Below are 22,858 nucleotides of genomic sequence, written 5' to 3' on the forward strand. Positions count from 1 at the left end.
GCTGTGGGAATTCTTAGTTCGCCGGCTAAATGAATATTTAGACGTACAGTTGTCTTGGACAGCTCGGAATAGTTTTAGAGGAGAAACTGAATCCATGGCCAGGTGTGCATTCCAAAATAAATTCATGACTGTGTCCCAGTTTGTGATGAAGCCATTGTGTACATGTATACCATAATGACTACATTCCCAGGCTATAACTCGGCATTTAACTTAATGTGCAGCTGCTCTGTCATTAGGGGATTCATTGAAGAATGGCTTTAAAAGCTTGGTCTTGGATGTCTGCTGTAACTTAAGGTGGGTTTAGAAACCCTAACAACAATAACAATTCATAATGAATATTATATTCTCTGGAGAAGTCAGGTGGACACGTTAGTGAAATATGTTTTAGCTAATGGCTGATCAGGCATCATGACATCACAAAGACTAAATATGGGTTGTTAAACATAATATTTGTATGGTTTCATTTACTGAGTAAAACAATTTATAAAAGACGATGGGTAATGCCATATGTTCATTCTACCAATAGCCACTGGAGGGCGGAAGCACTGTGTCATGAATATTTGACTAATTCTGCCTCTTTTCAGCTGATACTATTTGGTTGTTGGGGGTCACCTGGTGGTCTGCAACCAAAACCATAACAAAAATTGAAGATCCAGTTTTATTATTGTCCTTACTTTCTGCATCCCCCTTCCAAGTATGACTAATACAGTCATTCTGAACAGTGGCGTAACTAGTTGTTACTGGGCCCCATAGCAAATTTAATTTAGGGCCCCAAAATATTTATAAGTTGGCCTATTTTACCAAGCTATATTAAAATTGCTAATTAATTAGGGTCTCACTGGGCCCCCTACACTCATACATAGTAACATAGTAACATAGTAAGTAAGGTTGAAAAAAGACACATGTCCATCGAGTTCAACCTTTTTTTTTTTTTTTTTTGTTTATTAACTACCTATCTGCCAGTTGATCCAGAGGAAGGCAAAAAACCCATCTGAAGCCTCTCCAATTTGCCTTAGAGGGGGAAAAATTCCTTCCTGACTCCAAAATGGCAATCGGACTAGTCCCTGGATCAACTTGGACTATGAGCTATTTCCCATAACCCTGTATTCCCTCACTTGCTAAAAAGCCATCCAACCCCTTCTTAAAGCTATCTAATGTATCAGCCTGTACAACTGATTCAGGGAGGGAATTCCACATCTTCACAGCTCTCACTGTAAAAAACCCCTTCCGAATATTTAGGCGGAACCTCTTTTCTTCTAATCGGAATGGGTGACCTCGTGTCAGCTGGAAAGACCTACTGGTAAATAAAGCATTAGAGAGATTGTTGTATGATCCCCTTATATATTTATACATAGTCATCATATCACCCCTTAAGCGCCTCTTCTCCAGCGTGAACATCCCCAATTTGGCCAGTCTTTCCTCATAGCTAAGATTTTCAATACCTTTTACCAGCTTAGTTGCCCTTCTCTGGACCCTCTCTAATACAATAATGTCCTGTTTGAGTGATGGAGACCAAAACTGTACGGCATATTCTAGATGGGGCCTTACAAGTGCTCTATACAGTGGAAGAATGACCCCCTCCTCCCGTGACTCTATGCCCCTTTTAATACAGCTCATGACCTTATTTGCCCTTGATACTGCCGACTGGCATTGCTTGCTACAGCCAAGTTTATCATCTACAAGGACTCCAAGGTCCTTTTCCATAATGGATTTGCCTAGTGCAGTCCCATTAAGGGTATAAGTGGCTTGGATATTTTTACATCCCAGGTGCATGACTTTACATTTATCAACATTGAATCTCATTTGCCACATAGCTGCCCAGATTGCCAGTTTGTCAAGATCCTGTTGCAAGGATGCCACATCCTGGATGGAATGAATTGGGCTGGATAATTTTTTGTCATCTGCAAACACTGATACATTACTTACAACACCCTCCCCTAAGTCATTAATGAACAAGTTAAATAAAAGGCCCCCCTGCAACCGCGTAACTTCCTCTATAGTTACGCCCCTGATTCTGAAATGCTGATGTTAAAGGATCACTTTTACTCTTATAGATGTTTGTCAAAGGGTTAATAAATAATCCACCAAAGGGTTTCCTAAAGGCCTCTACAGGTAAAAAAAAAAAAAATGTAATGAATTTTCTTTTTACATTTGATAAATATGCCATTTGAATAAGTGAAACTACTAAAACTTGCCCAATTTGCGAATAGTGACTAGTATGAGTGGTTCTTCCTTAAGAATTTCTTTGAATTTTTTATTTTAACTTAGAGAGTTTCAGAAAATGCAACACAAGGGAATAATAAATGGTATCAAAGAAAAGTGGATTTAATCATGAACAATACAAAGTGAGAGAGTTACAGTCAATTCAAGCTTTACAATATCTCTATCCCATATTGATGATTTGAGGTAGTACAAAGAAGACTGTATTAGGGAACAAGGACAAGGGGGGAATACAGTGATACTGGTTATAGCCCCATATAGAGTTAACACTATGAAAGGAGCCTTTAGTACTAATTAAATATTAGCAGATATACCAGTAGAAAAAAGGGCCAATCTGTTTCTGTCCCACTGTTTTGATTATGCACTGACAGCCATGGGATCAGCCTGCCAGCACACACATGGGGCAGATTGTAGCACAAAAATGCAAACATTTGTGTTTTAACATTAAAAATTTACCCAAGAGTAACGCTGCCCTTAGGGCCATGTTACACCAGGGGGCATATTTATTATGCTGTGTAAAACTAAATTCTATGAAAAAAAAACGGTATTAAAAGCTGTGTAAAATGTCAAATGGTGTGATTTTACACCATACGAACACCAGATTTGCAACCATTATTTATTCCCTCTAAGAAAAAAAGCATAAAAATGTTATGCCATTTTTACGCAGTTTTTTACACGGTGAAGCCTGGCGTATTATCCCACCGTTTATTACACAGCATAATGAGTTTTTACATCCAACATATATTCACTGTCGGAGAAAACACATAGCTTGCTTCTGCCTCTACATAAGTGTGCCCTGTCAGGCACTGCATCGACCTGTTGCTGTTCACAGACTGGGCGGATTTTGGCAAATGTGCTCACATAAAAAAGCAAGTTGTAAGGCACAGCACACACACACATGCTAGGTATGATATCCTATGAGCCAATCAATGGACACAGCTGTGTAATTTTCTCCCACACTTATTCCTGTTACAGTTAGAACCTGCACACAGAACAGTGGCTCGGTGTAAAAGACCAATATTTACTTATATATGCCAATTTGGTATGGTTTTTTTTTTAATAGGTCACATATTTGGCTATAAAATTTTAGTTGGTAAAGTATTTGTTCTAAAGGTATATTTAACTCAATAAAAACCAGCTCATTAAATTAGAACTTGCTTATTATTCTATACATATGATGAAGCTGTGAATATCTAGTTTTTAGTACTTGGCAAGATACAAACTTATGGACATTTCTGGCTGCCAAAAGAGGGACCCCCAAGAAAGATTACAAAGTTCAAGCCTCAGGACTGTCATCTTTGCCAGCCTGGGGTTGACACTGTACCAAGCATAGTGTAGGCCAAAGTTGTGTGTGCAGACACCTTCACAGAAGATTATGTCTTTATAAAAAAAGACAGTAATTCTATATAAGAAAGAAATAGCGCATACTCAAGAGATGGAGTTTTGGTCCAAGCTTTTTGATGTGGATTCCCCTACAGCCTCTGTTGCTTCCATTGGATTTTACTCACCACCTTTCCTTTTAGCACAAAGCACGTGTCAAGGGTGTCCCCTCTCTCCCATATTATTTGATCTGGCTATTGAACACCTGGCTTCTTTTATTAGATCAGGCCATAATATACAGGGTGTAATGAGAAAAGTTTATCATAATATATCCATGTTTGCAGATGATGTTACAATATTGATCCCTCAACTACCTACCTTACTTTCTAATTTATATCATGTATTGGATAATTTGGCTTCCATTTCTGGCCTTAACCATGGCAAATCTAAAGCGCTTCTCCTCCTATGGCAAAATTTGTAAAATTACACTTTGGTGATCCATATAGTCCATATAGTGCAGAATCTCTAATATGGTCTCCTACACCTCTGTGTTGTACTCTGCACATGAAAAATAATGTCCTCAAGACCTGGAAAAGCAATCTTAATCATTTTATAGATTCTAATGTCTTTATTTATTTATATCTATTTTTCAACTAAAGCGAGCTCCATTTACATAGCCTTATTGGAAGCTTTGTATAAGGTTTTACTAAGGTGGCACTTAAGTCCAAAAAGGATAGCTAAATATGTTAAGACTGCTAACCCTAACTGTTTTAGAGGTTGCCTGCGTACCTCTATTGTCACCAGATTCTGTACAGTATCCTATTTTCTCTCTTTCAGATTAATATCAGATGTAATCCAGTACACGCTCTCTTAAACAGTAAATGTACAGCATTTACTAAATTGAAGCATATATTACTCACTAACATCTGCTTAGCTGCATGAAAAACTATTGCTAAAGCTTTGAAATCGAAATCAATACCATTCCAGGCTTTTAAGCAGAAAGTGGACCTGATCATGATGAATCAGAAACTAACAAGTTTCCTTCACCACACTCAAGATAAATTCTTGAAAATTTGGGAACATTAGAAGTAATATAGGCATCCTGATCCAGGATTTCCTACTCACCCTGTTAATATAGTGAATAAAGTACCCCCTTTTGTAAAATATAAGGATATTATAAGTTACCGAGGAGTTTCATGACCATATAAAAACACGAGGCCGAAGGCAGAGTGTTTTTATACAGGTCATGGAACTCCAAGGTAACTTCTAATATCCTCATATTTTGCAACTGGGGGTACTTTATTTATTATAATACACAAATTTCGGTGAGTCATGTGACAGAAATGACATAAGAACTCACCGTTTATAACTGATGACATCAGAACTCACCGTTTATAAGGATATAATTTACAGGATATTCATGGCTTTTGTGTATTATATAGTATTTCTCTCCAGAGTCAGCCAACTCTATATTTCTTGATGACTACTTGAAATGTATACTCATTTACAAAGTTATTTAATTTAAAAATGTTATTGGTAATGTTTTTTGCTTTGTTTAGTTATGTTTTTCTTTTTGATTTTCTATAATGTTATCCTTTTTTTTTGTGACCTCAAGGACCACTGTATACAACATAATGTAAACTCTTACAAAATTGTAATACAAACTATTTAAAAAAAAAAAAGGGATGTCGTTGCATAGTCAGTTTCTGTTCAGCATGACTAAAATGTTTGTTTTTCCAACACCACGGAGATTATATTATTAGACAGATTAACTTTGTGGCAGATTATTTTTCAATGATTAATGCCACATTTCTATGCTAATTAGCTGAAAAGGAAATAGACTACAGAGAGTTCAGCAAGCATCTGAATCTTCCCATCAGCCTGAGGGCCCGGGCACATGCTGCTATTTTGGGAGATTAGTAGCCCAGCGACAAATTGCTTCTTCTTCGGGCGACTAATCTCCCTGACCTGCCTTGCCGTCAGCTAGAATGTAAATCACCCGCGAGATGGCAGTCGGATCGCTTCGGCTTTGCGAAGTCTTCAGAAAACGAAGTGATCCTGTCGATTTAGATTCTAGCCGGCGAGAAGGCAGTTCAGGGAGATTAGTCGCCCCGAAGAAGAAGTGATTTGTTGCTGGGCGACTAATCTCCTGAAATAGCAGTGCGTGCACTTACCCTAATGGTTTAGAAAATGCTTAGCAAGGTAACTGCTAACCGTTTTCTCATTCATCTGTTACAGGGAAAGCTGTGGATCATATTGCTAATAAGAGATAACTAACTTATTATTAAACTAAAAAAGCAAATATGGGACTGTCAAGCTAAATCAGGAAAAAGCTTACAGCACCCTCCGTCAGCCATTTCTATTACTGAACTCTATATAGCACCATTCTCTACTGCACTTTACAGAGATTAAGCATTATTTACATTAGTCCCTACCCCAGTGGAGCTTATGATCTAAGGTCCCGATCACATACACATGAAAGTTAGTTTCATCAGGAGCCAAGTAACCTGCCTGCACTGCATGTGTGGGAGGAAACCAGTGTACCTGGAGGGAACCCCTGCAGAGATGGGGAGAGCAGATAATAGACAGTAGACAGTGTCCTGTCTAAAATCAAGCCTAGCACCCCAGAGCCATTTTATTACATGTGTGTCACAGGATTGAGAATGCTTTAAATGATCCTACATCACAGGTATATGCATAATGAGCAAGCCCTATAATGGTGATCTCAGTCTCTCTCCCCTGATAATACTGCATGTCTCTGTCAAGCTCCTGCTTGACAGAGAAAATTCTTCAGGTGTGTTTGTATATACTTGTATATTTTCTGAGCCTTAACGTGGTCACATGATGCTGTGTGTATATGAGACAGACATAGTTTGGGGAGAAGCTAAATCTGTTTTTGTGTGTGCTCATGTATGTGTGTTAGAGAAAGAGTGTGTGTGTGTGTGTATGTGTATATACATTATTGTGCAGTAAGGTGGGGGTATGTTTGGCTTCTTCATCAAGAGAACCCAACACACAATAGGCCATGTCCAAATTTTTCAGTGACGTGACATCCCTGCCACTGATCCCCTAAACTACTGAATTGGAAAGGTGGGTCTCTCAAACAAGTTACATTCAGTTAATGACTTTTCCCTGTGCTGGAACATTTTCTGTGGACATCCATGTCTGCATTATGGGACATGTTCCTGCAAACAGGTCCGGACTGAGAATTAAAATAGGCCCTGGCATTTCAGGTACACAGAGGCCCAATCAGCCCACATAGAGGCCCAAACAACCCACACAGAACCCACTTAATACTGACTTGCTATGGGACCTTATAGCAGCCCCTCTAGGATTTGCCAGAACCCACAGATTGCCAGTCCGGGCCTGCCCAAAAAGCCCAAACCTTAAGAAAAAAAAAAGTCCAGCTCGTAAAATGATTTGCCAGAACAGATAGATTATATATTAATGTTTATTAGTGAAAGGTATCAGAGAGTCAAGACCTTTCAAGCCAATTCTTTGATGTTTTCGGGAACCTTTTCTTGTTGCCACCAACTATCAGAAATGGAGTGTAACATACACTTAAAGGAGATGCGTGACATTTGGCACCCTCAGTGATTATGACATTCCTTCTCCTTTAATTTGCCTGGAGCATACTGAGAAAAGAAGTATCTGTACTGGGTGAATATGCAGAGCCCTTACAAGGATTCGTTTTTATCGTGTATTTTCATTCTAGCCTCTGTAATGCGTTTTTGTGAATTCCAAATGTAACCCTCTATTTTATTGTCTTTTGAATGCTTGTCAAGCACAAGAAAACGCAGCATGCCGTAAAAAAAAAAAAAAGCTCAAGCAATAACAACGCCAGTCAATAAAACCCAACTGTGAATGCTCATGAGAGGAACTAGGCAGCATATATGTGTCAAACCAACAAAAAAATGCTCCTGTGTTAGAACCCTTACAGACAATGAGGAATTAATTACATAGTGAGTGTAATTCAATTGTATTTTTTAATAAAGTTGCAAATGTTTACATTTACAATGAAGTCATTTTGTTGAAACTCCGACCTATACAGTATTTACTTTTCTTTAATCTAAAGTGAGTTGTATTGAGAGAAAGGTGTTTATAGATTGGGGGCCTAGATGTAACATTTAGTATGTTATAGAATGGTTAATTCTAAACAACTTTTCAATTGGTCTTCATTATTATTGCCTTTTTCTTCTGACTCTTTTCAGCTTTCAAATATGGATCACAGACCCCATCTTAAAAAAAACCCTGAATGATCTATAAGGCTATAAATGTATTGTTATTGCTACTTTCTATTATTCCTCTTTCTATTCAGACCCTCTACTATTCATATCCCAGTCTCTTATTCAAATCAGTGCATGGTTGCTAGGGGAATTTGGACCCTAGCAACTAGATTGCTGAACTGGCAAACTGGAGAGCAGCTGAATAAAAAGCTAAATAACTCAAAAACCACAAATAATCAAACATTTAAACCAATTGCAAATTGTCTCAGAATATCACTAAAAGTTAACTGAAAGGTAAACAAGCTCTTTAATAGAGGCATTAGTTTGGCGCAAGTGCGTTGCTCTTGTTGTTTTCCCCTTTATTAGGACGCTCGGGGCTCATTTATCAACATTGGGCAAATTTGCCCATGGGCAGTTACCTACAGCAACCAATCAGTGATTAGCTTTTTAAAGCCAGCTGCAAGTAGAACAATGCATGCAGCAATCTGATTGGTTGCCTTGGGTTACTGCCCGTGGGCAAATTTGCCCAGTGTTGATAAATGACCCCTGTCTCGCACTAGATTAGGAATGGAATAATCCATACAGGCTCCCAGGGGTGGCAGGTGTGCCTCAGGGTAGAGGGGAAAGGCTCCCCGGATGAGAAGTTGACGAGTCCGAGCTGAACTGACGTCCCACTGGCCTGGCGAGAGTGAGGGCGCAGGAGGAGCTGTGTGAGGGGAAGAGACAGGAGGAGGAGGAGGGTAGGTGGGTGGTTATTGCTCGTCTTGTTTCCTGCTCTAGTTTCTGTACGAGAGAGGAAACCGTGGGGACCTCGCCTCGTATCTGCTCCAGCCTGGAACTTGCCTTCACCCCGTTTTATGCGACCATTGGCCTCCCCCGCCGCCGGAAATCCTCCTCTCCAGCACAATAATAAAGCCAATCTCTTCCTGCTGCCCAGCTCTGCCCTCGGCTGCTTCTCCTCCTCCTGGGCCCGGACTCGTAGGCAGAGGGAACCCCGGACACCGGGGCATCGCTGCTCGGATTAGCAGTGGATCTAAGGGCCGGGGCTGTGCTGCAGGGACATCAATATGAGTCACTCCCCGGTGCAGCCCGGCCTGCATGGGATACAGGTGAGACTGACGCTTCCTCCCTCCGCCTTTAGCTTAACTCACGGCCCCTTGTTGCAGGAGGACGGGGCTCTACCATCTGGCCTGTATATTATTCTATCTGCGGCCCTCCAGCTGCTCAACTACAACTTCCAGCAACTTGGTGTGCGTATAATGCTGGGGGCAGGGGACAGGGCAGTGGCAGTAGTTAGAGCAGCTTGTGGGGCCGCAGGTTGGACAGCCCACAGTTCAGGTGCTCATGCCCCAGGCTACAAATCTCTTTCACATTCTAAATCAGTGCTCTGAGGTCCCTTTAATATTGAAGCCACCCATTGAGGTGGACCCCCCATTGTAAATCTTCCAGGAAACCTAGTCTATAGCACATCTGTTGCAGCAAATAAACAGCAGTTCAGCTTGGAGCCTCCTCAGTTGAGCTCTCCATGTTGCATTTATTGTGGGAGATTTCCCCAGATCAGCCCATTGGGGGATTTAAGTGGGTGAGTCCATTTTACATCTGGTTCATGTGTATGGAATTCCTCACTGTGCTAATTACAGGGCATCTCTGTGGGTAAGAATATCTATGTAGTGATGCTGGGGGTCCCTTACAGTACACTGTGGCCCAAGTTCTACAGCTGTTTTGAGAAGAAATCCAATTATTATTTACACGCTGACCAAAACAACTGACAGATCTGTGTCATTTACATGCCGTTTATTAACAATGGAAACTTTTTAGGCCTGTGCCTCTGTCTGACGTTCCTGTAGCTAAAATGCTGGGGTGTTTTAGGGGAACGGAGAACAGTGACTCTTAGTATGAGGGAGGCCACAGTATCCTGACATCATTGTGGTTTAATTTTTGTTCTTATGTGCGATCTTATAACTTTGTTTCTGTAGCTCTCTAGTTTTGCAGTTTAACCACTGTTCTGACAATGACCTAGTGTTGAATGTCAGCTTTCTGGTTTGAAAGAGTGACTAAATCTCTCTTTTAAAATGAAAAGGCAAGTATGTCAGTGTATGATTATTACAAAGAATAAGCGTCGTTGCAAAGTAGCTTAGCTTCTTTCTGCTTATAACATAATCCTTAGGGTCAAGGCCTAGGTCTTTTTAGATTGTCACCTTATGCGGTGTAACATTAGTTAAGCCCTCATTAGCTCCTAACAAGATAAGAAATGCACAATTGCATATATTTAGAAGTGCTTTCTGCATTTTGTTTTATCAGAACCCTTTTCTCTTGTTTATCACAGATTGCTTTGAAATAACCTAGGGCAGCTTTCTACAATGAGCCGGCTGAGATAAGTTGCTGGAGAGGTATTCTGTATATAACAGGACTGTCCCATATTGATGGTCAGTAATGCAATTAACTACTAAGGCCCAGGTCAAATTATAATGAAATGTTCTTTTTACAAAGGGTTTTTTATGGCCATAAAAATCCATTTGAAGGCATCATGCAGCCAACCGACTACCAGTTGGACAACTCCGCTCAATGTGCATGGGGCGGGGACACTTTCCTACCTCCTGTCCCACAAAGGTAGAGATACCTTGTACATTACTCGCACTCATTATTGCGGTAGAGAAACTGGTCATTGAAACCAACTAGTTTTACAGGTCCCTGGCCTTTGTGCTATAGTGCAGCGTATACCTCACCGATTGCAGCTCATTTACAAGTTTGAAAGATTATATAAAGAGTGATTCATTCACAAACATTTTGGGTGGTTTACTGTCTTGGAAACGTGCCCTTCTGATTTGTTATAAGCCCCTTAGCTGCGTCACGTCACATAACATCCATTATTCTGTTTGCCACCACCTGTCTCTCATGGTGGACTATAAAGTGCTCAGACAATGCTCTTATCAGCAATGTACATAGTTCTTAATTGCACCACCCCACCAGGAGTGTTTTATTCCTGGCTACCCTCACAGCAGTGCAGGTGGCCCAGTCAGTAATCATCCACCCACTTATGAGCATGTCCACAATACATGCCCTGTTGGCTGGGTTCACTGAGAACAGGCATTGGAACCAGTGCAGTAATCTAGGGCTATCTTTAAATCTTTCCAGCCCGGCAGATTGCATTCTTATAAGCAGCTTGGATACAGAGGAGGACTAGTCTCTGTATTTTACACTCCTCTTTTATTCACAGAGCTCCAGCATTTTCCTCTGAACACTTATTTGCCAACAGGAAATACTCATAGTAAAATATAGTGAAGCATCTCTGTCTAGTTTGTTTATTTTACTTGTGCATTGGCCTGTAAGGCAAGGCACCTTCTTAGACTTGCAAATTAGATCCTGTTATGGATCTAATTATGACTTCAAAGACATCTGTGACCTACTTGGTCAAGCTTGGAGTCATAAAAAATCAAATCAATCAAACTTACAAAGCAGTGGTGGTGTTCAGTTGAATAGGCCTGAAGCTCTCTTTTACAGTAAACTCTTGTGTATGTGTTTTTTATAGATCTAATTGTACCATAGGTCATTAATACCTCATGTATGCTTCCTCTAGTTGCCCCAGGTTTTATCCTTTTATCCAGGTTTTTATCCACAGGATAATGGGACAATGTCTGTAGAACCCAGTTGGTAAGTTCTGCTTTCACAGGTAGCTCCACACAAACATAACCCAAGCTTTTTGAAAAGTAAACATAATTTCAAGCAACTTTGCAATATACATCAATTAAAAAATATGCAGACTTTTCATGATTTTTAATGGTTTGGAACAGTTCCCCAAGTCTGGCCCCCTGCTCTCCTGCTGATCTGTCTGACTACTTTGCTGAGCTGACTGACTACTGTTACTTTGTATCAGCAGCCATCATTATGGAGTGCATTTTAGGACATCATCAGGAGAACACACGCTCTTGCATGCACTCTCGTAAAGAAGTATGCAGGCCCGTTCTTATTCTACTCACTCATCCGAAGAAACTGCATTCACGCCTCCATGCTGCCCACATTTGCTGTTGCAATCTTCCACCTCAGCCTCCCTCCTCGGTCCTCAGACCTCGGTCCTCAGACCTCTCTCCTCAGCCCTCATTACAAAAGCCCTCCATCCTTAGCCCTCCCTCCTCAGCTCTCAGCCCTCCCTCCTCAGCTCTCAGCCCTCCCTCCTCAGCTCTCAGCCTGGCTTACGTGCTGAGGTCTGAGCACGGAGGGCTGAGAGTTGAGGAGGGAGGGCTTTTGTAATGAGGGCTGAGGAGAGAGGTCTGAAGACCAAGGAGGGAGGGCTGAGGAATGAGCCACAAGGGGGGATATTGCAACAGCAAATGTGAGCAGCACGGAGGTGTGACTGCAGTTTCTTCGGATGAGTGAGTAGAATAAGAGACGAGTCTGCATACTTCTTTACGAAGAACGTGCGTTTTCCTGATTATGTCCTAAAATGCTTTCCGTACATCTGTCCTTAGCCTGCATCATCCAAACCCCACAATTCCCTGCACATGTGATTTCAATGCATTGTGGGTTATGTAGTTCCTGCCTGTAAGCTGTGGAGAAATTGTTAAAATTTGTAACATCAGTGTTTAGTCCCTCCTTCCCTGCCAGATTTCGAATGATGCAGAAAGAGAAGAACTGTTAAACAGCTGGATTTCAGCATAGAATTTGGAATTTATTCATACTTTTTGAAGAAACATGTAAATGTGATGGGTATATTAGGGGTTTCTGTGTTATGTGGTTCTCTTTATCAAATTTTGGTTTGGAAGCTGGAGTTCCCCTTTAAAATATAAGGCTGCTGGCCATGGGAAGTGGTGGAGCAGCCTGCTGCAACAAAAATAAGCAATAGATTTGTTGCATTTCATCTGCTTTTTACATCCAGTAGCTGCTTTTTAAAAATAGAAGGTGTTCACATAGCTTCTACTATACACAGAGTGCAAGCTCTATGGGGCAGGGACCTCCATCCTCTTGTCTTTGTCACTAAGCTCTTAATCTTTATTGTAACTGTACTTTGCATTTATTATTGTACTTTGTATTTATTATTGTAATGACCCCCTGTTCTGTGAATTTATTGTTCTGCTGTACAGTGCTGTGTTCACAAGTAGCACTGTATAATTCAAATGTACATAAATATTCACACAACATTGTATTGTAGTTGGAGCCATACAAAGCTAGCTAGCTATGCATTCAGAAATGCTGGTTCAATAGGAAACATATAGTCATATATGTATTATGTTGGGTTTATTAAATTCAGGCAAGCAGCTACAAAATATTCTGAAAGTTTGTGGAGCATTTTACCATTTGGTCACCCCAAAACAGTGGTTTTGTTCAGGGCCTAACTAAGGCATTAACAAGATAACAATGTAATAAAAACATTGCTTTATTAGCTAACTGTAGCTAAAATTATACATTCTTTAGAAAAATTTCAGGGAGTTCCACAGGTTATAAACCACTGCTGTAAAATTGTGCAGAAACTCCTACACAGGAAACCAGTAGTGTTTAAAGGAGAAGGAAAGCTACAGAGGTACTTTATTGCCAATAGATTAGCTGCAATAGTGCAAGCTAGAATGCTATATTTATTCTGTAGAATGTTTTACCATACCTGAGTAAAAAGCTCTAGAAGATCTCTGTTTGTTTAGGATAGGAGCTGCAGTATTAACATGGTTTGACATCACTTCCTGCCTGAGTCTCTCCCTGCTCTGGGCTCAGATTACAGTAGAGAAGGGAGGGGGGTGGGGAAGAGGAGCAAACTGAGCATGCTCTTGCCCAGGGCAATGAGGTTTAAGCTGAAGGCAGGAAGTCTGATACAGAAGCCCATGTGTACACAATAGAAGGAAAGAAATGCAGTGTTTCTTTTGACAGGGGACTTGAGCAGCACTACTTTGGGGGTTTACTGGTATATTTAGATGGACCTTTCTGATAAGGCTTACTTAGTTTTAACCTTTCCTTCTCCTTTAATTTTCATCTGAAAAAGGAAAAGCATGTTTCATTCATTCTAGTTTGTCAGTAAACAGAAATGATCCCATTTTTAGAAGACGCTTACCCTGGCCAGCCAACGGAACTATTGCTACATCAATATATTGCAAAAACTTAAGTGTGACTAGGAACATGGAAGTGCCTCTCTTGCATGGGAGGAAGTATGTGGTGCTTGTGTCTTTTAAAGGAACATGAATACAAAATAACTGTGTCTTATAAATAAGTGCCTGCTGCAATGTAGATTTGGAAAGTGTCTTCTACAGCCTGCTGGGCAAAAGGTAATTGCACTTGTTGTTAACCATCTGCCAAGTACTATTAGCTACGCACCGCTAAATTTGGGCTCCAGGCATAGGTAAAACATGTGCCTGTATATACTAAATCCTTTTGGGTCAAGGAGAACTAATCTGTCTGAACTCCTCTTCACTTTTTAAATAGTAAACGGCAACAAACAAGGGTACCCGCTGTATTTGTATATTTGATTTATTCTGTTGTACAGCACTGCTGAATATAATGGCTCTTGTTGAGGATCAGGGCACAGTTTACCCTTTATCCATGCTTGTTGTGAATGAGGGCACAGTGTACCCTGTATCCAGGCAGCAAAAGTACTACCCCTCTAGACACACAGTATAACAACCACATTATCCCTTTGTAAGTAGATGCAATACAGGTAGGTACAGTATAATAGAGATGCTCCAGCACTCAAGGTAAAAATCAGTCACACAGGCTTCAAAAAGTGCAAAATGAAATAAGGCCTGAAACACTGATTTAAATTTTTATATTCACCTTTCAAAATGAGTTCACCTGCATCTTGGTGCATTTGTTCTCTTGTGAGTGTCAGACTCACAAGTGGCATAACTGAGATTTGCCAGATACTGCTAAGCCTCCATGCTATATGACTGGAAAAGAAGATGCCTAACTTTGGAATTAAGTTTTTCTCTACCTTGTATTGCATTAGGTCTTGATATTATCTTTGTTATTCTTGATATGTTTGGCATTTATTGTATTTAGTATACAATATCTCATCATAAATATTATCCTTCCTTAAACTGAATAATTACAGTTTATTCAGACACGGCCTATTGGCTCTTGACAATTGTGTAGCATAAATTGTGAGGTGGTTTTAAAAATGATGTAGAGCAGGAAAGGCCAGGATTGCAAAAGCCTGTCTGCTTCACTTTGGTTTTATCTGATTATTCTGTGGCTCAGGGTTTCAGAGATTTATCCCGAGATATGGTGCTGATTCCCTTACATCATTGAATTTTGTAGTTCATTTCATGTTCATGCAAATAAATATACTGAAATGGGTTTGGTTAATTTTCGGGTGATTTAATGTTGTTTGTTTCTTTAAAATAATAACAGAGGAGGGATTTAGGGATAGGGCTGGTGTGCCATCTGTTATTTGTGAGCATTGTTTTAGTACTGCCATTTGTCAGTCACTACTGATATAAATCATATAGATATATAATACAGGTATGGGATCTCGTTATTATAGGAAGGAGGAAATTGTGTATGCAATTTACAAAAATCAGATACTAAGTTAGCTCTGCAGCATTGAAGTGGGAAAAACCCGGTAGGCCCAATCGACCCAGACCCGCTTCGCAGATCCGGGGCTCCTGACCTTCCCACTCCCGCTCAATCACATTTTTTTTATTGCACCCAAAGCACTTATGTTGGGTTTATATAATGCATGGTGACTGAGCACAGGCTTTCTACTGGGAGATTGTTGGCCAGTTCAGATGGACATTTAATGATTTGCTTATATAGCCTGCCTGTGTGAATGTAAAATAAGGCACTAAGTTTGCACAGGAGCAGTAACCCATAGCAACCAATCAGATGTTTGCTTTTAAACAGATGAACAGTAAATGCTTCCTGCAGATTGGTTGCTATGTGTTACTGCTCCTGGGCAAACTTAAGTGCCTTATCTTCCTTATGGGGGCTATTGACTCACGGGCAGGCTATATAAGCAAATCATTAAATGTCCACCTCAACTGCTTTGGGTGCAATGAAAATGTAAATATACAGAGCAAGCTTAGTATCTGGTGGTTGAGTCAGTAACTTCATAAAAGGGGGTTATGTGACGGTGCTGTGAACTGGAGAACTTCTAAAATACACCAAGGGCATGGTGCAAAAAGCACATCTAAATTGCCATAATATTGACCACATTTCAGCTTGCTCCACAATAGTGATACTAGTGCTATTAGGCACACACTTTTGTGCAAGGTACATTGGGCCCCTGTACTTGCTGCCCAGTAAAGGCAGATTTTTTTATATACATTTTCATCAGATGCACTAACTAAATGTGCAGCAGTCACAGTGCCTTCAGTAAGTACCTGGGCGTTTGTGTTTCTTTGATTTTTATGGAAACATAAAAATAGTACCGGTACATGATATTTAGGATTATTTAAACAGACTATTTATAAAACTAGAATTGCCCCCAAATATTCTCGGGGCATTTTCTGTTTGGCTCATTCCAACCTATTTATAACAAGCATAAAAACTTTTTAATTTATGAAAAAGTTATAAAAATGGTATAAACGAATTGGACACCCCTTCATGTTACTACTTTGATGCTGTTTAACTTTTACTTGCTGCAAAGCCAGAGCCATTTTAAAGGGGAGTATATTACATTGGAGGTTTAAGGCTAGGACCAGACGATGTATAACAGAGAATCTGCTGCTACCTATGCCTTTTGAATTTGCAGGCAGATTTCATCACAAAATATTACGGTTTGGCCAAAATCCTCAACGTCTGCCTGCACCCGAATGAAACGATGGTTTTTGCTGCATTGAGAGCAGGAGCAGAATAGCAGTGGGGCAGCAGATCCTCAGCCCGTGGAGAAACTCAGGGCGAGATCTGACATTGTCTGGACCAAGCTTAATTGTTCCCACAATACTATTAGTTGTGGCACCCTGGGCTGTCTGGTATAAATTACACAAGGTATTGCAGATATTTTTTTATTACCTCTCCCTCCCTGTCTGTGTTTCATTCATTTGCTGGTCCCTAAACACTTCAAGCAAAGTAGTTCTGTCGAAGTAGTTGCCATAGAAACAGATATGGGCATCCTGTGGCCATCCAGATTTTGTTGGACTATAACAATCAGCATTAGACTTGTCATGGAATGTCGGCAGTTTTAACATCTGAAGGGCTGCAAGTTGTATGGTCATGCTACAGAATGTCTATACAGTGCAGGGTATAGCATGCCTAAGAAGATGTATTTTACACAGGCACGGGTCTGATAAAAAGGGGACAAAAAAAAAGGTTTGTGGTCCAAAAAAGGCAAATGTGCACTTATACTGCAAAACTGAATACACAACAGAAAAAAATATTGTCTTGGAGTGGTGTTGTTGTTGTTGTTTGTTACAAAATACCAATTCACACAGAAGCAGAGGGAGCAAAAAGCAAGTAAAATTACGTTTGTTTACATTTCCATGAAAACGTTCTCATTCCTCCCTTCCTTTGGGGAAAGTTAATATTTGTCAGTTGGAACAGGATGGATCTGGACTGAACAGGCACATAAATCCCACTCCTGCGTTTGAGGTTTTCTCCAGCAGCAGGGTCGTGTAACATTCTGCCTGCTAGCTATTTCTATGCCATACCATGTGCAGCATCATGCTTGGCACTCTAATGAAATAAAAAACCTTATAACTTCTCAATACTGGATTTGTTGAACTTGATGTGGATTTGGGGGAATATGGGTGAGAGAGCTCCTGTAGATAGACAGAGTAGTAGGAATCTATACCAGCAAACATCAGAAGCCAAAAAGGAAGATTAGTAAAAGTAGCAGGATAAGCAAAATAAGCTTCTTTCGTATCCTCTGATTTGCTTAAAATAGAACTCTGTACCCAGAAACGTTTGGTTCCGCCCCCACTGGCTTACACTATCTGTCAGCTGACAAGTGATAGAGGTTTGGCCCGTTGGCCTTTCTGCCAGTGAAGGCTGAGGTTCCAGACATTGGTCTCTCTGCACAGTTACAGCATGAATGGCCTGGCATATTGTATGGTGGCCAGGCTATAATGCTGTAAAGGTTATAATTAAACAATATATGCGTGTCCTGTCACAATCCTCGAGTTTTGCAACTGTGTATATTCCTGAAGAAGAATCTATGGTTCACTCTTACTACAACATGCTCCTTCTATTGCTCCTCTGTGTAACAGGCGAGTATTTAGGGGGCCTGCAGTAGGTCGGGTTGTATGAATGGATGCCTTGGCTTTAATTGTGTGCTAAAAGCTGGTTTATAGTACATGATGCTGTGTATGACTCATATGCTTAAGGGAATATTGCTTCCTGTTGCCTAGTACATAGCACACCAACACATCTGTTTCCCTTTAATTTTTAACTCAAGCTCTTGATTATTTTCTGATTAGAATGTATATGCTTTCCATTACATAGTAACACATGTATTAAGCCCATGTCACAGCTTGGATTTGGATTGGAACTTGTTGTTGGTGCAGGGTTTATTACTTGTTGGAGCTGTAGTGTTAACAACCGAGAGGGGTAGGGTAGTATATGAAGAAGCATGCGCCCTAGCATTTCACAGAAGTTTTATACATGCTACTGCTACAGGAAGCAATTTGGGAAAGTACAACACATACTGAGCCAGCTGAACATGATTTCCTCATATGTTATCAGATTCTTGTTAGAGACTGCATGTTCACTGCTATTAAAGCCCTTTTAAATAACATGAGTATGTACTTTGTTTATGGGCAGGTAGAACTATAAGGCATAGGGATGTGGTGCTGTTTCTCATGTTTACCATCATGCTATATTTTTAATGGGTTTAAAATATTTTGTCAACTCTTTGTATGATGTAGAGCTTGATATTCTAAGAAAATTTGCTGTTGGTTGTTATTATTATTATTATTATTAATATTTATGTTTTTTTAGTTTAGCTAACATTACTGATAAGCCTTGTCCAATACTATGGTGTTTTATCTGTTATCTGCTAAATAACCTGCGTCTTTTTTCAAAGCTTGAATGGCTGCCCCCATGGCTATACAGCAGCTTGTTTAAATAAACTATAGTAGTCTTTCTGAAGCACACAGCTTTTACCAGTGCATGCTAACAGTAACAGTACCTCCTTCTCCGAGTTGAAGTTATAGTCAAAGTCGAAGGATTTAAGTATCGACTCCACAGCCTTGTTAAGTTGTCCCTCTTTCAGAACCATTTCTTAGAATATGTCTTTAATTGACAACCTGTTTAGTCTTTTTTTTTGTATCGCTCCTTCCAGTTTCCCATTTTGTCCGTTGCCATGTTTAGACATGATTTATAGTGGGGATGCACTGAATCCAGGATTCAGCCTTTTTCAGCAGGATTTGGATTCGGCGGAATCCTTCTGCCACAGCGAACCGAATCTGAATCCTAATTTGCATATGCAAATTAGGTGAGGGGAGGGAAATCTTGTGATTTTGTCCCAAAACAAGGAAGCAAAAAATGTTTTCCCCTTCTCACCCCTATTTTGCATATGCAAATTAGGATTAGGTTCGGTATTCGGCTGAATCTTTCGCAAAGGATTCAGGGGTTCGGCTGAATCCATAATGGTGGATTCAGTGCATCCCTAATTTATAGCAGTAGTGTTCTTTAAAGTGGTTGTTCACCTTTGAGTTAACTTTTAATATGATGTAGAGAGTGATATGCTGAGACAATTTGCAATTGGTTTTAATTTTTTATTATTTGTGGTTTTTAAGTTATTTAGCTTTTTATTCAGCAGTTCTCCAGTTTGCAATGTCCGCAATCTGGTTGCTAGGGCCTAAATTACCCTAGCAACATTGCATTGATTTGAAGAATAGACTGGAGTAAGAGAGACCTGAATAGAAATATGAAGTAGCAATAACAATACATTTATAGCCTTACAGAGCATTTGTTTTTAGATGGGGTCAGTGACCCCCATTGGAAAGCTACAAAGAGTCAGAAGAAGTAGAAGGCAAATAATTCAAAAACTATATAAAAAATAAATAAATAAATGATGACCAATTGCAAAGTTAGCCATTCTATAACACACTAAAAGTTAACTTGAATGTGAACCACCCCTTTAAAATGGGCCCAATTACACCTTGATAGTCTAAATAAGACCATAACTGACATGCCTATGGTCACGGACAATTGACACTGCTGGGTAAACATACTGTTTGTTTCTAATGCTATCTGAGGCTTTTGTTTTTTTTTTTTGCAATAAAATTACACAAAAGACATTGCCATTATTTCCTGGCTCTACTTCCCTTGTAGGGCTTTAAATTGTGTGTTTACCTTCCAAACACTTTATTTGGTTTAGTTGTTTCCAGATTGTACACCAGAAATAAAGACTTTTTTTGTTATTGCTTTTCAATGTTTTATTTTTCATTGTTTTTCCAAAATTGAAGTTTTGTGTGTCTCTGGTGTTTCATTCTGGCAGCTCAGTAATCCACGCGCAGATTCTGAACTTTTACAATTACATTAGTTGATACATTTCTCAGCAGTTTCTATGGAGTATTAGCAACTATTCTATCAATTCTAACAGCTGCCTTTAATGAAACTTAGACTTTCTGCTTGGCAGGGACAAAGATAAGAAATGTATCAACTTCTATATCAATTTAGAACAGTTTAAAGAGTAGCTGACCACCTTCCCAGAGCTGCTTCAGAAAACTAAAAGGTGAAAATTAAATTTTACACTTCACTCTACAAATTTAAAGAATTTAATTTAAAGTGGAACACCCCCCTCTAACTGAATGATCATTGGTCAGATCTCCAGAGTAGAATTTTGTAATACTCAAAACACAAAATCTGTTACTAATGATCTCCAGCATGTAGCTACATAGTTTAGCCATCCAGCTTGCACAATCTATCCAAGGAGTCACCCATATGTAACAAGCTTCAAGGGCCAGAAACACCAGGAAAATGAGAATGCTCCATATCCATTTACATCTTAAGCTGGCCACAGACGCAAAGAAGGGAAAGTTGTGCTCACCACTAATTTTTAAAACCATTAGACGCAAAGATCTGATCGTACAAATCGAGGATTCGTACGATTTTCGGACCGTGTGTAGAGAGTGTGGAATTTCTTCCATGTTTGCTGTAAAATAGGCCTTAAGGTGGCCATAGACGTAACAATTACGATCTTTCTTGGAAAAGATCTTTCCAAGAAAGATCGTTCGTTTCAATACACACGTATACAGCTGAATCGTCAGATATCCAGGTAGATATACGGGAATAAACAATAGAATTCTACCTGTATCTGACGATTCAGCACTAACAATGGCCGATGTTTGGGTCCCTTCAAAGGCACCCGATCAAAATTTTCCGTCCAGCCCGATCGAGAAGCCGACCGATATCCAAGTCTTCTGCCGATATCAGTCGGCTCTTTTTCCACCATACATGCAATGAATATCGGACGAAAATTTGTTTTGTACGATATTATCTGTGCGTCTATGGCCACCTTTAGGGCATAATGTATAGCCATGGTTTTGGGAGCACAAGACAATAGAATTACTGCTGCTCCGTAATGATTTCAACTTCTTCATCAGCACACTTTAAGGGTCAGGGCACACGCTCATATTCGGGTAGATTTGTCAGGGCGACTAATCTCCCCAAACTGCATCCCGCCAGCTAGAATGTAAAGTGCCGGCACTCGGCCGGAACACTTAAGTTTTCTGAAGAAGCCCAAAGTTGCCTCATGAAGGAAATGATTAACATTCCAGCTGGCGGGAGGCAGTTCGGTGAGATAAGTCGTCCCGAAGAAGAGGAGATTTGTCACCAGGCGACTAATCTTCCCGAATCTGACCCTAATACTTTTGTGTATATACTGTAGTACATCTGCAGTCTGGAAATCCTAACCAACAGTATATATACTGCTGCTGCTACAAGCTGCAGCATTGTGTGGCCAAATAGTACAGTTCCCCTGTATATTTTACAAGTTGATTTATTCAGTAATAAAAATAATATACTGTATGTTTTACACCATTGAACAGATATTTTTTATTTATTTTTTGCAGAATCTTAAAGCTGATCCAGAGGAACTGTTCAGAAAACTAGAGAAAATAGGCAAAGGCTCGTTTGGAGAAGTTTTTAAAGGAATTGACTATAGGACTCAGAAAGTTGTGGCCATAAAAATTATAGATCTGGAAGAAGCAGAAGATGAAATAGAGGATATTCAGCAAGAAATCACTGTGCTCAGCCAATGTGACAGCCCCTATGTAACCAAGTACTATGGCTCCTATCTTAAGGTGAGTAACATAAGTGGAAATGCAACTTCTCACTGGCAGTGCAGGGCTGTGTGTAACCTACTCGCTCAGATATATGATGTCCTGCTGCCGAAGACAGAGAGTCACAGACAACTTTATTATTTCATGAGTATCTTCTCTGCACAGCGTAAGCATCTTTACTTGTGAAATGTGTTGCAAGGGAGTTCTTTGCGCATCCCATATATGAATTTCTTAAAGGATTCAATCTTCTACTTTCCAGTTCACATTATCTGTACCTAATCTGCTCTTCAGGTACATATTTTCTCACATTTTTTACAACCTCACTGTTCATTGCTGTCTGCTCTGTCCTTTCTGAAATAAATGAAGCAAGCAGCACTGTTAGTTATTAAACATTTACCCCCCCCCCCATTAGCAAAAGAAAAGAATAATTTCTAGGATTGTCCATAACAGCTGGGGGACACAACTGCATATTGTTAGGTACTATAGGGATGCAACACCTACGCCCCTCCCCACCTGTTTCTCCACTGCAGGGAAGCAATGGCCTTAGGAGTAATTTAATGTGCGGAATGTTTAGATGTTTAGTAAAGCTATAGTAACTCATAGCAACCGACTGTCTGGGGAAAAAAAGCAACTAATGCCCTTATGGACCTATGAGTTCTTTAGAATTCTAATTGCTAACATCCTGCATATTGCACTCCAACAATAGCTGTGAGGCAGAAGGTTGCATCATGTGGCCCTTAAGCTGTGGTTGTGCAACTACGCATTGATCCCTAAAAGACTTAACTTCCTTCATTGGTCATGTTTAAGTTTAAGCACACTTCTTAGTCTCTCTCACTGAGAGATTACATGTGTGCTGTCTTAGAGCACCAAGAGCAGACTTTTCTTTTGTTTCACTGTTAGTGGCACAAATTCTAATTCTACTTCCTCTTCTGCTTTCTTAAATATCTCATT

The 22,858-nt window shown here is 40.0% G+C and overlaps 1 protein-coding gene across 3 annotated transcripts in view; it reads left to right on the forward strand.

Annotated features, from left to right (window-relative positions):
* The first annotated feature begins 8,335 nt into the window (after positions 1 to 8,335).
* The window catches only part of stk24.L (serine/threonine kinase 24 L homeolog), a 29,621-nt gene continuing 15,098 nt past the window's right edge, over positions 8,336 to 22,858 (forward strand). The window contains exons 1-3 of one of the 3 annotated variants that reach the window (XM_018245048.2): positions 8,336 to 8,875; positions 10,093 to 10,192; positions 21,698 to 21,928. In XM_018245048.2, coding sequence (XP_018100537.1) covers positions 10,190 to 10,192; positions 21,698 to 21,928 — 234 coding nt within the window. In that variant the 5' untranslated portion in view covers positions 8,336 to 8,875; positions 10,093 to 10,189. 3 annotated transcript variants of the gene reach the window in all.

This window comes from Xenopus laevis, chromosome 2L (genome assembly GCF_017654675.1).
Source record: "Xenopus laevis strain J_2021 chromosome 2L, Xenopus_laevis_v10.1, whole genome shotgun sequence".
Classification (NCBI taxonomy): domain Eukaryota; kingdom Metazoa; phylum Chordata; class Amphibia; order Anura; family Pipidae; genus Xenopus; species Xenopus laevis.